The sequence below is a fragment of the Trachemys scripta genome, chromosome 4, assembly GCF_013100865.1.
Source record: "Trachemys scripta elegans isolate TJP31775 chromosome 4, CAS_Tse_1.0, whole genome shotgun sequence".
Classification (NCBI taxonomy): domain Eukaryota; kingdom Metazoa; phylum Chordata; order Testudines; family Emydidae; genus Trachemys; species Trachemys scripta.
Genome location: NC_048301.1, coordinates 116,478,701 through 116,493,917, shown reverse-complemented (window position 1 = coordinate 116,493,917; position 15,217 = coordinate 116,478,701). Strand labels below are relative to the sequence as shown.

Genomic DNA, 15,217 nt, shown 5'->3' with positions numbered 1-15,217 from the left:
GGCCTTGCAAATTCATTTTCTTTTGGAAATCGCCCTCGGTTTTTCCATGCTCTCAGGAGCCCCGTACACCAGCCTGAGAGCCCTTCTTCCTCCCAGCAGGCAGCAGCCATGGGGGCTCATCAAGACTCATCTCTGCAGGCATGTTTCAGCGGGGAGACAGAACAGATATTAATTCCCAGCTGCTCTGCAGAGGCTCAGTTTGCCTTGCTCCTTTTGTGCAGGCCCACAGCTAGATTTGCAATGAGAAATTGCCAGCTTGGGGTTTGTTTGGTTTTTTTTAGTAGTCCCTCTGTATCGGTCGCGCCATAAATACAGCTCCTATCATAGCAGCTCTGGGCCCAGCAAGCACACAAGGGAGCCGGGGGGGGGGGGGGGGGGGGGGGGGGGAGAGGGAATCCGCCACTGAACAAAAAGCTTTCAAGCTGCTTTTTCCCTTTTGCTGCAATGATCAAGTCACGAGATAAGTTGAGAGGCTGCTTCCCTGCTAAGATGCCTTCCACCGTATGAAATGAAAGATTTGCATTCCAGTCACATGGGATGGTTCAAGGGGAAAAGACTGCTGGGGACAAAGGAAGGCAGGGAGCTGCACCATGCAGGTCACACCAACCAATTGTTCAAGAACAGCCAGGCTTGCTGGTAATGGGGTGTTCAGACCACTGCAGTAGGTGTCTCTAACAGCACTTGCTTTTAGTGGCTACATTGATCCCAGTTTTGCAGCAGGACACAGAAATGCACATGTGGCCCCTGTGCCTGCAAAGCCCCAGATGCTCACATGCGGAAGGGAGCTGGTGTGCAGAAAGTAAGGTACCCCTTGCGTGAGCTGGACTGTGGCTCTTTAGGGACTTGTGTGCATGGGGCTGTGTGTGTTTCCTCAGCCTTATTTTGATGCCTCTCTCCTAGTTAGCTCTAACTGAGCCCCTTATGTAAACCATTTGTCCCACACGTCATAAACCACCATGGAAAGTTTAAAAAGTGAATAAATAGAACTGTAATCTTTTTTTTTCTTTGGGCCCAGACTGTGTAAATTGCATTCTCCCCAGGCGCACTCAGCAGAACGGCTGGCAGCATACCCAGGCCACTGCACGGGTGCCAAGTGCGCAGTGCTGCTGTTTAGCTAGACCCTTTCATGCCCTTCTTTTGCCTTAAAAACCGGTAAAACCTCCACCCTTCAGCCTACTGCATTCGGACGCAGGTTGGTATCTGGCTGGGCTGCTGATGCCCTTTATCCTCTCTTGACCTCCCTGAGAGCAAATTGAGCGGCGCTTTCGTCCCTAAGAACTGGCAAGGGGAAGCACAGATTGAACCCTTACTTTGCTTCGGCAAAGGAGTAGTCCCAGGCTGTCACACTTGCAAATACCTGTTTTTCTACTTCTCTGGCAGAACTGAAAAAGTTGAAAATATTTTGTTTCGGGTTGAACAAAACATTTCTGCATTTTTTGGCAGCTAGAAATGTTGTCCAAATAATGTCTGGTAACAGCCTTTGTGCTGCCATGACACCAAACACAGCGACTGGACGTTATCTAATAACGGTTATCATTCATCTTGTCCTGTTCTATCTGTTTGAGCTGTTGTGCATTTGGATGTTTTATGAGCTTGAACGAGGCGCCCACAATGCTGTAAACATCCCGTTTATTATTCTTATTTAGTGACTTTCAAGAGCCATTCTGCATGGGAACAGTTTTGCTTTCACTCTGAAGCAAAATGACTTTTTAGATCTGCTCAGCACAGAAACGCTCCCGGGTCAGCCTGGTCCACACTAACCCCCCACTACGAACTAAGATACGCAACTTCAGCTACGTTAATAACGTAGCTGAAGTCCAAGTACCTTAGTTCAAACTTACTGCCGGTCCAGACGCGGCAGGCAGGCTCCCCCGTCGACTCCGCGTACTTAGGGTTACCATATTTTCAGTGTCCAAAAGGAGGACACTCCACGGGGCCCCGGCCCCGCCCCGCCCATGCCCCCTGCCCCAACTCCACCCCTTCCCCAAAGTCCCCGCCCCCCATCCCCCCCCCCTCCCTTGCTTCCCGCGAACATTTGATTCGCGGGAAGCCTGAAGCAGGTAAGGGGGAAGTGGGGGGAGGAGGCGCGGCCCAGGCTGGCCCCCCCGGCGTCTCCAGCCTGGGTCGGGTCGGGCCCTGGGGTGCTGGCCCAGGGCCTGGCCCCCGGCCGAGCACCCGCGGCCCACCCAGCACTGCCAGTCCCCGGCCCGGCCCTCGGCTCGGCACCGCCGGCCCGGCCCCCGGCTCAGCACCGCCGGCCCAACCCCCAGCCCCCGGCTCGGCACCCCCGGCCGAGCACTCCCGGCCTGCCCAGCACTGCCGGTGCCCGGCCCCTGGCTCGGCACCGCCGGCCCGGCCCGGCACCCCCGGCTCGGCACCCCCGGCCCGGCACCCCCGCGGCTCGGCACCGCCGGCCTGGCCCCCGGCTCGGCACTGCCGGTCCGGCCCCGGCCCAGCACCGCCGGCCCACATGTCCCGATTTTCCCGGACATGTCCGGCTTTTTGGGATTTCCCCCCGGACGGGGATTTGGAGCCCAAAAAGCCGGACATGTCCGGGAAAATCTGGACGTATGGTAACCCTACGCGTACTCCTCTCGCGGAGCAGGAGTACCAGCGTCGACGGCGAGCACTTCTGGGATCGATTTATCGCGTCTAGACAAGACATGATAAATCAATCCCAGAAGATCGATTGCTTACCGCCAGACCCGAAGATAAGTATAGACGTACCCGACTGATTTTAAGAAGGGAGGTGTTTCAGATTTTGTGGGGAGAGTGGAAGGAATATCGAATGTAGGGAAGAGAACAGGCCCAGCTTGCTGAGGTGTTCTGTGAATGGTTCAGGAGTCTTTTGAATTCCACCATGTTGGGGAGGAAATGGCTCTCTGCTCAAAGGATAGAAGTGGGGTTAGTGGAATTGGTACAAGACTAAGCAGTAGAGCAGTGGCTCTCAATCCGCGAGAACCTTTAAAAGAAACTGTACATCCCCAAACTTGCACCTAAATCTCAAGATCCCTGTGAGGTGAGGAAGTATCCTCCCCATTTTACAGATGGAGAGCCGAGGCACAGCGTACATGAGGTGAATCTCTCAAGGACACACAGGGGGTCTGCGGCAGAGCTGGGGACTGAATCTAGATCTCTTAAGACAGTCCAGTGCTCTGTCCTTCCTGATGCTGCAGAAATAACACTTAATATTAATTTAGCTCTTTCCACTCAAGGAAGCCGAGCTGAAGCAAACCTCGGTTTGCCGGTGTCTAAGTAGTGTCCATGCACCAGGGCCGGCTCCAGGCACCAGCTTAACAAGCAGGTGCTTGGGGCGGCCAAGGGAGAGGGGCGGCACCTGCGGCAATTCGGGGGCGGCAGGTCCCTCACTCCCTCTAGGAGCGAAGGAGCTGCCGCTGAAGTGCCGCTGCCGATCGCGGCTTTTTTTTTTTTTTTTTGCTGGGCAGCAGAATAGCTGGAGCCAGCCCTGCCATGCACGCTGTAATGGGATGTATGCTCACTTTAACATTCATCACCAGTTGAACCTGAGAATACTCTTTCCATGTTGCAAAAAAACTGAACTTGTTGAGTGCTATCCTGGGAAGGGTTACTTACTCAGCAGTCATGCCTTTTCCCTTTCCCCCGTGCTCAAGTCTGAGCTCTGCTTTTTTTTATTATTATTATTATTATTATTACAAAGATAATTCTAAATACACAAATCTGAGTGGAATTAAATCTTCTGTTTGTGGAGGGAGGCCAAATTAAACATCCCCTGAAGCTTTATAGGGCCTGGTTTCTAAATAAATTAGCAAAGAAAGCTATGCTCTGCCTCCAAACAAACTCTTCCCCATACGGAAAGGGGGAGCAATGGGTATCCTCAGCCCAGCAGGAGTTGACCTTCATTTTACCTAGAATCCTTCAGTATCAGTTGATTATTCTTCTGTCCCTTTGGTATTAAAAGATTGTCTCTGATCACAAATGTGTAGCCAAGACCAGACATTAATTATGGGTCCAGTTCAAAGGCGTGTTGGGCAAATACAGAGCAGCAGAAGAGAAAAAAAGTACTTAGCAATCTGGTTTGTGATTCTTTAGTTGCTTAAGCCATTTTCAGTTTGAAGCTCTATCTCCAGCTCCACTCTTGTGCCCTTGTGCTGGTTTAGAGGACACACAAACTCTCCCAAAAACGAGACTTTAATGATTCAAGCTTAAGCAAATGATTCTGGCTAAATACCAATCCATCAGAATCTGCAGAGGGAATTTAGAGAGGCAGAATGCAATTAGCCAAGGCAGAATTTAGCTAGCATACAAGGGTCCCTGTAACTTAGTGCCATTAGAAACCAGGAGAGATTAGAACTCTGTTTTTTGTATTACTCCTGTAACCCTCCCTAGTGCTGTGCTGGTAATTCAGTACTGATTTGGAAGGAAGACTGCAAAATTCTGTAGAACCCACATAACTGGTTACAGCCTTTGGGCATTCCTGTCCTCTTCAAGTACTGGCCAGGCTCAGTAGAATGTGAGGACAAATAACATGACAGCCTCAGGTGCTAGGGATGCAGACTATCTCTCAACTTGCTCCTCCCAAAATCTCCTGGCCGGCTTGCAGCCATTAAGGGTAACTTTTATAGGCAAATATTTCAAATAAGGTTTCCTTCAGAAAATGCTGACATCCCCTTGACTGTATTATGTCAACCTGTGTGCGTGAGGGAGAGAGAGAGACATGATTTGACTTCCATAAGCACCACTTTTGCCTCTTATTGTCTGTTTTTCCTGCTACAGCCCTTCACTTTCACCCACCCACGAGATGTCAGTAACACCCACTCACACTCACTCATACTAGTGTAGGCTCCTCTGAATTTGGTCCTCAGTCCCTAACTCATTGCATTGTAAAGTTTAAAAAGATACCTGCTGTTCACAGGCTCAGCATAAAGGCAAATTCTTTTCTGCTCTCCTCTTTCCTACTCGCCAAGTTGCAGAGGGAGAGACATAAGATAAACAAATGCAGCTGAAACCCCTTTCACAGCTACTGAGTGCCATGCTTTTAAAAGCAATGACTGCAGCCAGGCTCAGATCAGCACAAAAGAGAGTGCCTGCAAGAGGTTTTATTAACATCTTGCAACTCTCTGTGTGTGTACGTGTGTGAGTTGCACTGATTAACTTTGGTAACACTTTCACATTATTGCCAGTGGGTTAGTAGAACTATGGTCCTTCCTGTGTGATACCCCTCTGGACCCTTCTCAGTTTCCCATATGCTGTCCCTCTAACCCCATGTCTCTGACCTGCCCTGGAAAGACCTGCTCTAAACTGAGAAGAAAATTCACCTCCTGTACCCTGTGCTGAGGCCAGCAACTGTAATGGTAACTTTTATGCTGTGGGCACCTGTCCCACTAGGAATAGGACTGCAGCTATTTCAGATAGAGGCCAGTAAACAAGTCTGATGACAATGGCCTGTTTCATCTGGGATAGATTTGGAGTCTTAGGTATCTTCCAGTCTGAAAGGGCCAAATTCAGCTCTGGTGTAAGGGTTTTAAAAGACAATTAGCAACCATACAGTAGACAAAGCATAAATGAGTGTAACTGCATAGAAGTCAGTTAATTTGCCACTGGGTGGTATGTCTGGGCAAAGATCAGACAGTAAAAGAGATTTCTCATTCAAAGTGTTAATCTTCCTCTCTTGTTTCCCTTTCCTGTCCAGGTCTGTAAGATTGTGAACACAACTACCCTGACTTGCTTAGCTCCACCCCTCACTCCTGAGTACCGACCTGGCTTGGATGCTGTCGAGCGACCGGACGAATTTGGCTTTGTCTTTAACAACGTGCAATCCCTGCTGATCTATAATGACACTAAGTTTATTTACTACCCAAACCCAACATTTGAGCTTCTGAGCCCTACTGGGGTTTTGGATCAGAAGCCGGGATCGCCCATCATCCTCAAGGTACGAATGCCGGAGATGTTAGTTCCAGTAGTTTGCACAGTCCAGTTGCTCTCTCTTTAGTTCAGAAAGCTGCATACGCTGGAATGGGAAACGAATGGCATGGGAAAGAGTGAAGTCTAAGCCCCAGGAGCAGGGCTGTGGATCAAGACCTTGTTACAGAGTTGCTGGTCAGCTGGCAAACTCCGTGATGAGAGGGGAAGGTTTGAAATACACAGGATCCCTGATGTCACAGGTTGACTCAGCCCTTCACCCTTCCCAAGTAGGTATATGCACTTTACTCTGAGGGTCTTTCAGATGAGACCTTAAAAACTGCCAGCTCTGCATGAATTTTAAAGACCCGTGCAGGGCTTTTTGTGTGAGCAGGGGTTTGCTCTAGTGTTGTAGAGCAAACTTTCCCTCCTTTTCCCTGTTGTGCAGCACGCTCCAGATGTGGCAGTATTTATATGGTGCTGCATAAGCATCTTGGTTTGAAAGATATTGTAGCAACATCAAGTATTTCTTGATTGAGTTTGGTGCCATTAGTTTATGACCTAAGTGAAGAAGGAAGAGGAGGTAAAAACTCCTTACCTTATACAGTGTGGGGAAAATCCCCGAGCCCAGGGGAACTTTCTCTGGGTAATTCAGTTGCCCACATTCTTAGGCCTTGTCTACACTAGAAAAAGGTTTGTGGTATAGTTATTGGCACACCCTCCTAATGTAGACGCAGGAGTGCTTTTGCAGGTATAGCTTATGAAATAAGCTATATGGGCAAAAGTACTTTTTTGCTGGTATAACTGTGTTTTCACTGGGGCTTTTTCCAGACTAGTAGTGTTGTAAAAAATCATGCCCCTACTGTACCAAGTAAAGTTTTATTAGCTTGAGGCCCTCACAAATCTGAGGCCTTGTCTACATTTAAAAGTTTTGTTGCTTTAACTGTGCCAGCATAAAGTGACGCGCAAAAACCCTTCCAAAAAGTGTGGACACCATTATACCAGTATATAAGTGGTTATATCTGTATAGCTTATTCTGGTTTAGCAAAGAAAATTAGCCGTACCATCTTACACAGGTATAACGGTGTCTACATTATAGCTTTTATTGGTTTGAAAAAAAAAAGTCACATCTCTATCTGACATAATTGTGTCAATTGAAGGTACACACCGGGCCTGAGACACCTCAGTACAACAAGCTTAGGCTATGTCTACACTGGCACTTTCGTTACTAAAACTTTTGTTGCGCAGGGATGTGAAAAAACACACCCCTGAACGACAAACGTGTTAACGACGAAAAGCGCCGGTGTTAGCAGGAGCCACGCTCCCGGCGATGAAGCTACCGCCCCTCGTTGGAGGTGGTTTTAATTTTGTTGTCAGGAGAGCTCTCACCCAGCAATAAAGAGCAGCCACACAGCACACCTTACAACGGCGCAGCTGCAGCAGCACAGCCGCACCGTTGTAAGTTGTGCAGTGTAGACATAGCCTTGGGGCTTGTCTACACTTACATTTTATAGCGCTCTAACTTGCTGGCTCAAGGGTGTGAAAAATCACCCCCCTGAGCGCAGCAAGTGTGAGTGCTTTAAAGCGCTAGTATAGGCAGGCTCTGAGCGCTGGGAGCTAATCCCCTTGTGGAGGTGGATTACCAGGAGTGCTGGAAGAGTGCTCTCCCAGTACTTGTGCACGACCACACTCACACTTCAAAGTGCTGCTGCGGGGAAGGTTCTAGTGTAGACAAATCCTTAGACACAGTAATACCCCTTTCAGCCTGTCTTCTCCACCCTCCATTATTGGGACCTAGGGTGTAAATGATATAGAAATGTTCTGCCAACTGGAGAGAGAAGCCAGTGGAAATTGAAAAGGGATGACACCCAGGCTTTCCTTTCAAAGCACATGCAAGCTATGACTGAGGATAAAGGCCAGATGAGTAATGGCCAAGGAACATGCTGAATCTTTATACAGTCTTCTCTACCTTTTGTCAATAGGGCAAAAATCTGTGCCCACCAGCTTCCGGAGGAGCAAAGCTAAACTACACTGTCCTGATTGGAGATACCCCCTGTGCTGTCACTGTGTCTGAGACCCAACTGCTGTGTGAGCCCCCCAACCTCACCGGGCAGCACAAAGTTATGGTGAGGTCAAAACACACCATCTAGCTACCTTATATACCTATGTATCTAATCTTGCCTTCCTTCCTTCCATGGCTCACTGAGGCAGCTGAGTGCCATTTCTCCTAGAGTTGTCAGGAATCAGATAGGATTTACGTCCCTTTATGGCTGTTTATAGGAAGTTAAGCATTGCTGTGGATTAGAAAGGAGGAAATCTCTATCCTCTCATTGGAGATGCTCTCCTACTATCCGGGCTTGCTAGAGATTCCAGGAAACTCAAGTATTTGTGTCAGCAGGACATCAGTACCAGGTATCATATTCTTATCATATTCTTTCACCGTTCTTTATTTGTTGTTCATTCTATAAGGCATGAACTGAATTTCCTGTAACATCTGCAGGGGTCAGGAAGGAATTTTGCTTCTGTGGACAGCATGGTACAATTGGCCAGGTGTATTAGGGGGATTTTTGCCTTTTCCTGAAGCATCAGAGATTGGCCACTGCTGAGTACTGAATTTGATGGGCTGGCATCTGATCCGGCATGGCAGCTCCTGTGTTTTCATTTACTGCAGTGTTACTCCTCTCTGATGCCGTTAGAGACCAAGTGGGCAGCTGCTGAAGTGTCTGGGTAGAGCTCAAATGAGGCTTTAATTGTGATTTATTTTTCTTTAAGTTCAGCAACCAAAACATATTTGAAATATCACAGTATAATTCACACTAGAGCTTCCCTGCTGACAGTTGCTTATATCTGAGGCCTTGGCACATTCAAGAAAACCCTAACCCATTTTAACCCCCAGTCTGTTTATACCACAGCTTTCATATATAGCCTCTTCTCTTTTCTCTTCTCACCCAGCCCGCTTACTTGGTTTTCCTTGAACTCCTTTGCCAGTGGAATTGTCACTCTGTCTCTAATGTCCGCAGTTTACAAAAGGGAGTTGAAAGCCTGTGAAATGAAAGTCAAATGGAGCCATCAGATAATAAGAACAAAGCCTGAGATAGTGAAAGGCTGACGTATTTATCATGAACTGAAGCTGTCTGTGTGTTTCAAATAGGCTGTGCCCTTTTTTTTTTTTTTTTTTTTTGAAGGCAGCCAGTGTTCATATGGTCTTAGTTGTGACTGAGACAGACTGTTTACCATGTCCTCTGACGGCATCTTTGCAGACTGGGGAATGATCTCCCTAATCAATAAAGAAAGGGGCTTTGGGAGCAGAGAAAATCTATCAGGCATCTGAGCAGGAGGAGTGAGCACCAGTTATTCAGAGGCCCCTGTTTCTTGTCCCTGGCTCTTCTCTCCTGCTGAGATAACCAGTAGGGCAGAAATCAGTTTCCCCAGCATGGATGAGTGAGCAGAACAGTGTGGTCAGCAGCACTGCTGGGACTGTGTCAGGAGTGAGCAGTGGTAGCTCTGGGGGTGAATCCAGTGTCCTTCATGATGAGAGGTCAAAGCTATTGTAGTGGCAGAAACCTCTCCACAGTGAAAGGTGGTGAACAAAGACAACGTCTTACCAAGTGCATGATGAGTGACCGTAAGCTAGACATGGGAAACGGGAGAGAGAAAGCACAGGCCAAGGAACAAGAGAGGAACAGCATAGCCTCCAGCATGACGGAGGAGAGATTGAAATGGAGAGACATTTTCTGCTCCAGCATCCAAAATATTAAGGAGTAAATTAGAAGAGATTTCTTCAGCTTATAAGCGAGGACCAGAGATTTTCCATCAGATATCAGTACAGAACAGCGTAACCCAGGGACAGAGTGAGATGTTGGAGAAAGCACCAGGCTGCATTCGCAGCACTTGTATGTCTTGTCATGTAGCAGCTGAAACTGACCAAACAAGACAGATCCTGGGGCAGCAGGAAGAAACTGGGTGCCTTCACACTGTGGTGAAGGGACCTATAGAGAGAGCACATGCTAGAATAGATGGGGAGAGCCCAATGTCTCTGGGAAGCCAGACTAAGCGACAAAGGAATTTAGGACGGGGGACGCAGTGGTTCTCGGAAGAGCTTATAGTTAATGTAGAGTATCAAATACATGGGAAGCACACTGGCTTTGCCTGAAAGGGGTGGAGATACTCTCAAGGCTGATCAGTTCTTCACCCAAATACCAGCCCCAGCAGGTGTAACTGCACCCCCCCCCATCTGGTCACAGCAGGCAGAGCCGGCTGGCTGAGCCCCCCTGTGTTTTGCTTGGCTAGGTGCACGTGGGCGGCATCGTCTTCTCCCCTGGCTCGGTGAATGTGATCTCGGACAGTCTGCTGACCTTGCCCGCCATCGTCAGCATTGCGGCGGGAGGCAGCCTGCTTCTCATCATTGTCATCATCGTCCTCATCGCTTACAAGCGCAAGTCCCGGGAGAACGACCTCACCCTCAAGAGGCTCCAGATGCAGATGGACAACCTGGAGTCTCGGGTGGCCCTGGAATGCAAGGAGGGTCAGTACCCTGTTGTTATTGTGTTCAGGACGGGGCAAAGGGGAATGGGCTTTGACGTGACTGCATTCCCCGAAGCCAGCGTACGTGGGGCAGTGCACATTAGCAGAAATTACAGGGAGGCCAAAGGTGCAACTCCAAATGCCAGGTAGGCATCTCTGTTCTGAGAGCCCTGTGTAACCTGCCCATGTCACCCAGGCATTTGAACTGCCCCGAGCCATCTCCAAATCTCACAGACCTGGCAAGAAATGGTTTCCACTTCCTTACTGGGTAAATGTGACGTACCAATTGAAAATCCCCCCAGAGTCTGAACTGGAGAGGTTCTCACTCACTCCCAAGCAGACGGCTCTGTTCCTTTCCTACTGGAAGAGTGTCCGCATTGCAATTGGCACCATCGCATCTGCAGAGGAGCTGTGGATGCAGAGCGCCCCACTTAAATGGGAGCCCCTTTTCCCCCCTCTCACCCCAGGGTAGGGCTGAGGCAGCGATGGGAGAGCTGTCAGTGTCCTGGGGTCTGCAGGGCTATCAGAGCAGGACAGAATTAGCATGAAAATGAAAAACAAAAGTCGGAGGGGGATGTGAGATGAGATCCAGCTAGCCTGGATCTGGCGTCTCTCTCCCTCATAGAACGTATTGGTTGCAGACTCAGGCAGGGCTTCCTGGAAGTGTTGCCACGTCGGCCCAGTTGGTTTCTTTAGAAATCAAGCAGGGATTTCTAATGATTCCCTCAATCTGCCCACACAGGCAGGTGCCTGGATTTCACCATCTAAGGTCATGGAGGAGAAGGAGAAACGTCCTCCTGGAAAGTAGCCTCTGAAGGAATCCTGGGTTTGTGTCCAAGTTCTGCCTGGATTCCTCACACATGCCTCTGTTAAGGATGTCCCTTCATCTTATTGCAAAATGGTCTAATCTAGACCAGAGCCTCCCGCTTTGGGATTTCCGACAGTCACGGCACTGACAAATGACTAGAACAGGGTGACTTCTGAGGAATTCTAGGTGCTGTCATGTCAGGAAAAAAATGCAGCTGCAGTCCATGGCTTGTTTGTGTCAGTCAGGAACGTATGCTTTACTACTGCTCCTCTTCTCTCACTGGTAAGCGCTAAATCCACTTCACTTCCTTTTATCTATTTCAACTAAATTGCAGGAACATTTGAAAATGGCACATTCACTCACCGAAATGCCTGGACATGCGTTCACACACAAGCCTGGTCTGCCCCACCGGATTTCAGTGGGAAATTCCCACAAGATCAGCCGCATCAGTGTTAAGGAGCCCTAGAACAATGAAACTGTGAGCATTTTTGGCTCTGAGCTAGTTAAATGACACGGTGGTAAAACCTGCAGAAGTCCCCAGAGCCTTGTCTCCACTAGGGCCTCCCCAGCTTCAGGGCAGTTGAACCAGTGGGAGCGCCAGTGGGAATGTTTTGCTCAAATCCCCTAGTGTAGACAGGGCTATAGTTAAACACACAGGCAGAGTCCTGCACAGACACATGAACACATACGCAATCACACTCATACACACAGACACCAGACGCTTTCTATATCGTGGCACTGTAGCTCTGAATTTTCTACAGCCCTTAAATGAGCTCTATTCTTTGGTGAGTTCATGTTATATGCAGATTTCTCTACCTCTCCCCTTTCCTGCTCAGCATAGCTAATCGTCTTCTCCTCTACATGTTGGCAGATATGTTATATTAAAAAAAAAAATCACCATGGTGAAAAATAGACAATCAGTTTATAAATTGACCCCTTTTCCTGAGAAACTTCATATGGCCTAGCAGAGTTTTCCTCTCCTTGAGCTCCATTGATTTGATGCCAACTCTAGTTCCTAGTCTCAGGTCTAGTTTCCCTGGTAACCAGCTCCTGTTCATACCATGTTGCAGTTGAACTGGTTTGAATCTAAGGCCTCCTGAGCCTGTTTATAGCTTCAGAGCAAAGGTTAGGTCAGTGTCTCCCTTCATGGGCTCAGAGAGCGGGAGAGTCTCTGCGCCTTCGAGGCAAGCACGCCTGCCCCCACAACTAGGGCAGGCCGTAACGAGTGTATCCGATGCAGACACAGCCTAATGTGCGGAGAATAGGATTAGAGTTTGATCCTGCTTAAGTGACGCATCGAGATTACATTGCGGAAACTGCTCAGGCCCCACAGTGCCTCGTCAATATGTCTCATTCTCTAATGGCCTCTTGCTGAAGGGGTTTCGTATGGACAGAAGGGGACTCTGACCCCATAGGAATTGTATGGTTCTGGCAAGGAATGAGACAGAACTAGAAAGTGGAATAATCCTGGCCCACAAAGAGAGAAAAGAGTCCACACTGCACCTGCTGGAAGCCTGCCTCCTGGAGCCCAGCATAGCATCCTAGATACCGAGGAGAAAACGGGCTGGGAACGTAGTGCAGAGAGGTGCAGGCACCACAGGGCTGCTCTCCTGTGCTCTGGCTTTGCTGTCAAAGGTTACATTCCTTTGTAAGGGAGACGGTAGAGGAGTGGGGGGTGAGTGTATTGGGGGTACTGCATTGTGGGGCTGTGTCAGGGATGTGCATTTTTACATGGGGTGAAAGGTAGGGATAGAAGCTAATTTGTACATTGGGTGGCTGAGAATCAATGTATACAAATTCAAAGGCCTGTGTTGAGGGTGTAGGGAGCTGTGCATTTGTAAATGGGGTGTGCGTAGGTTCAGAGAAAGTGGGAGTCAGTACATTTTGCAGAGGAGAGTGAGCACTTGTGGTGTGGGGTGCATATGAGAGGGTTCATGCAAGGACCAAGTGTGCATGCGGCTACGATCCAGGTTGTCTTCTATGCAGCATGCTCTGCATCAAAGAGATTGAGGAGTTCACACAAATAACCTCTCTAGATAAAAATCTCAGTTAGTAATCACATTTCTCTTTTGGCAGCATAACCGCAGGTGAAAAAATAAACTCTTCCCAGCAGCGGCCATCGAGCTAGCAAGAGCAGAACCTTTGGGATAGAAAGAATCTCCTCCTCGATTTGTTTTTGAGAAACCTTGTACTTGTTTTAACTCGTTGAAATTGTCACTTACAAATTTCAGAGTGTAGGAATCTAGGCCCTAGCAACAAGGCAGGCTGGGCTTGGCATCCCAGCAGGGATACAAAGATGGAAATTAAATGATGCTTGCTGGAAGCCAAGCGGCAGCAGGCTAACCTGGGGCTGACTTCTGACAGGAAAAAAAAGAACATTCTGGGAAGGTTTGCTGTTGTGCATCCTAGAAAAGATGTTTCATCTAGTTTGAAGGGAGCTTGTGGATCAAGGGGAAAAATAAAAATAAACAGAATGCAGCAAATTTCAGAGAATGATCTATATTCATGTTCTTGAAATTTGCATCAGCACACACAGCCAAACAAAATATGAGGAGGCCCTTGCAAACAAGGCAAAGAATGACATGAATGTAGGACAGACATATGGACTCATGGTTGAGGAGATCCTAGCTGGAGTCCTAGAAACTATGGATGGAAGCATCAGTCCATCAAGTATAGTACTCCATCCAGCATCTTATGTTTCACTTCACCTCACCTCCACCCCCCACTACACGGACCTCCATAATATCTATGACTATGCTGTACCATACATGGACAGATAACTTCCTGACCCCTGCAGCCTGCATTTTAGGCCCTGAAGCATGATATTAGGTTAGTGGTGTTACTTGTAGAGAAGAGAAAGAAAGAGAGAGAATGTGGTAGGCACAACAATTTAAAAATAGTATCCTTATTTCTAACTGGAGCCTTTCAAGGTATTTTAGGTGCTTGTACACAAGGTGTGAACTGCATACAAATTAGCAAACATCTTTTGTTCTCAGCATCTGTTCTTTGCACAGTATTTGCACATACTTGTGCACACCCACACACCCTCTCTCTGCTGCTGCTGTGAAAGTGTCTCCCAGCCATGATGGCATGTCTGAGCGACACAGTGAGGTCCTACAGTGACCCAGCTTCCCAAGATGGCCCATTTGCTGTCCTGGATTTGCCTGCCAGGAAGGCAGACTGCTGGCTGTTCCCAAAGCCCCTGTTGTTTAGACTCAATTCCCCATGGTCCCCTTTGATTGCACTTCTTTTTCTCTCTCCTCCTGGCCTTCCCCTCCCCCTCAATAGCTTTTGCGGAGCTGCAGACAGACATCAATGAATTAACCAGTGACCTGGATCGCTCCGGGATCCCATACCTTGATTATCGGACATATGCCATGAGGGTCCTTTTCCCTGGCATTGAGGACCACCCCGTCCTGCGTGAGCTGGAGGTAATGAAATGGCTGGCCGCGTGCTCTCCCTCTCTCCGTTGCTCCTAGTGCTTACGTAGTTTGGACTATTTTCCTGGTCCCTTCTGGGAAGCTAGATTGAAACTCACAGAGCTGTGAAGCACCTTCCCACCTCCCTCGTTGAATCTTATTAGAAGCGCTAGGGTAAGTGAAATAAGCACAGAGTTCATTTTAACAAATGGCCTGGCATTTTATCTCTTTAACACACGGCTTGCTTCCTCTTGCTCTCTTCTGGGGCTGGCTTTTGTTTTTTTTTGTTTTATTTTATTTTCATCGCTAAAGCACCACCCTGGATCTTGCAAGCCCAGCAGCAAACTGGCTGCCTTCCTTATCAGTGTCTTTTTAAAGTCTCTCTTAATCCCTTTATTGTGGAGAGAAAAGCAAAGGGTATCCGGCTACACCATGCTCCTGATTTATTACTGTGCTCCCGCAAGGGATGAGCTTTTCACCTTGGGATGACCTGGCCCAGGATTTGCTGTCCCTTGGCAGTTTTCATCCCCCACCCCCCCCCCCGCCATTTTTTTTTTTTTTTTTTAGATAAGCCATTCATTAAAAT

The 15,217-nt window shown here is 48.4% G+C and overlaps 1 protein-coding gene across 1 annotated transcript in view; it reads left to right on the top strand.

The window, feature by feature from the left end:
• Positions 1-15,217, top strand: part of PLXNA2 (plexin A2) — a gene marked incomplete in the record, with an annotated part of 325,301 nt that overhangs the window by 275,533 nt on the left and 34,551 nt on the right. Inside the window, 4 exon segments of the mRNA XM_034770557.1 lie at positions 5,672-5,911; positions 7,863-8,006; positions 10,171-10,405; positions 14,501-14,643. Of these exon segments, the coding sequence (XP_034626448.1) occupies positions 5,672-5,911; positions 7,863-8,006; positions 10,171-10,405; positions 14,501-14,643 (762 nt within the window).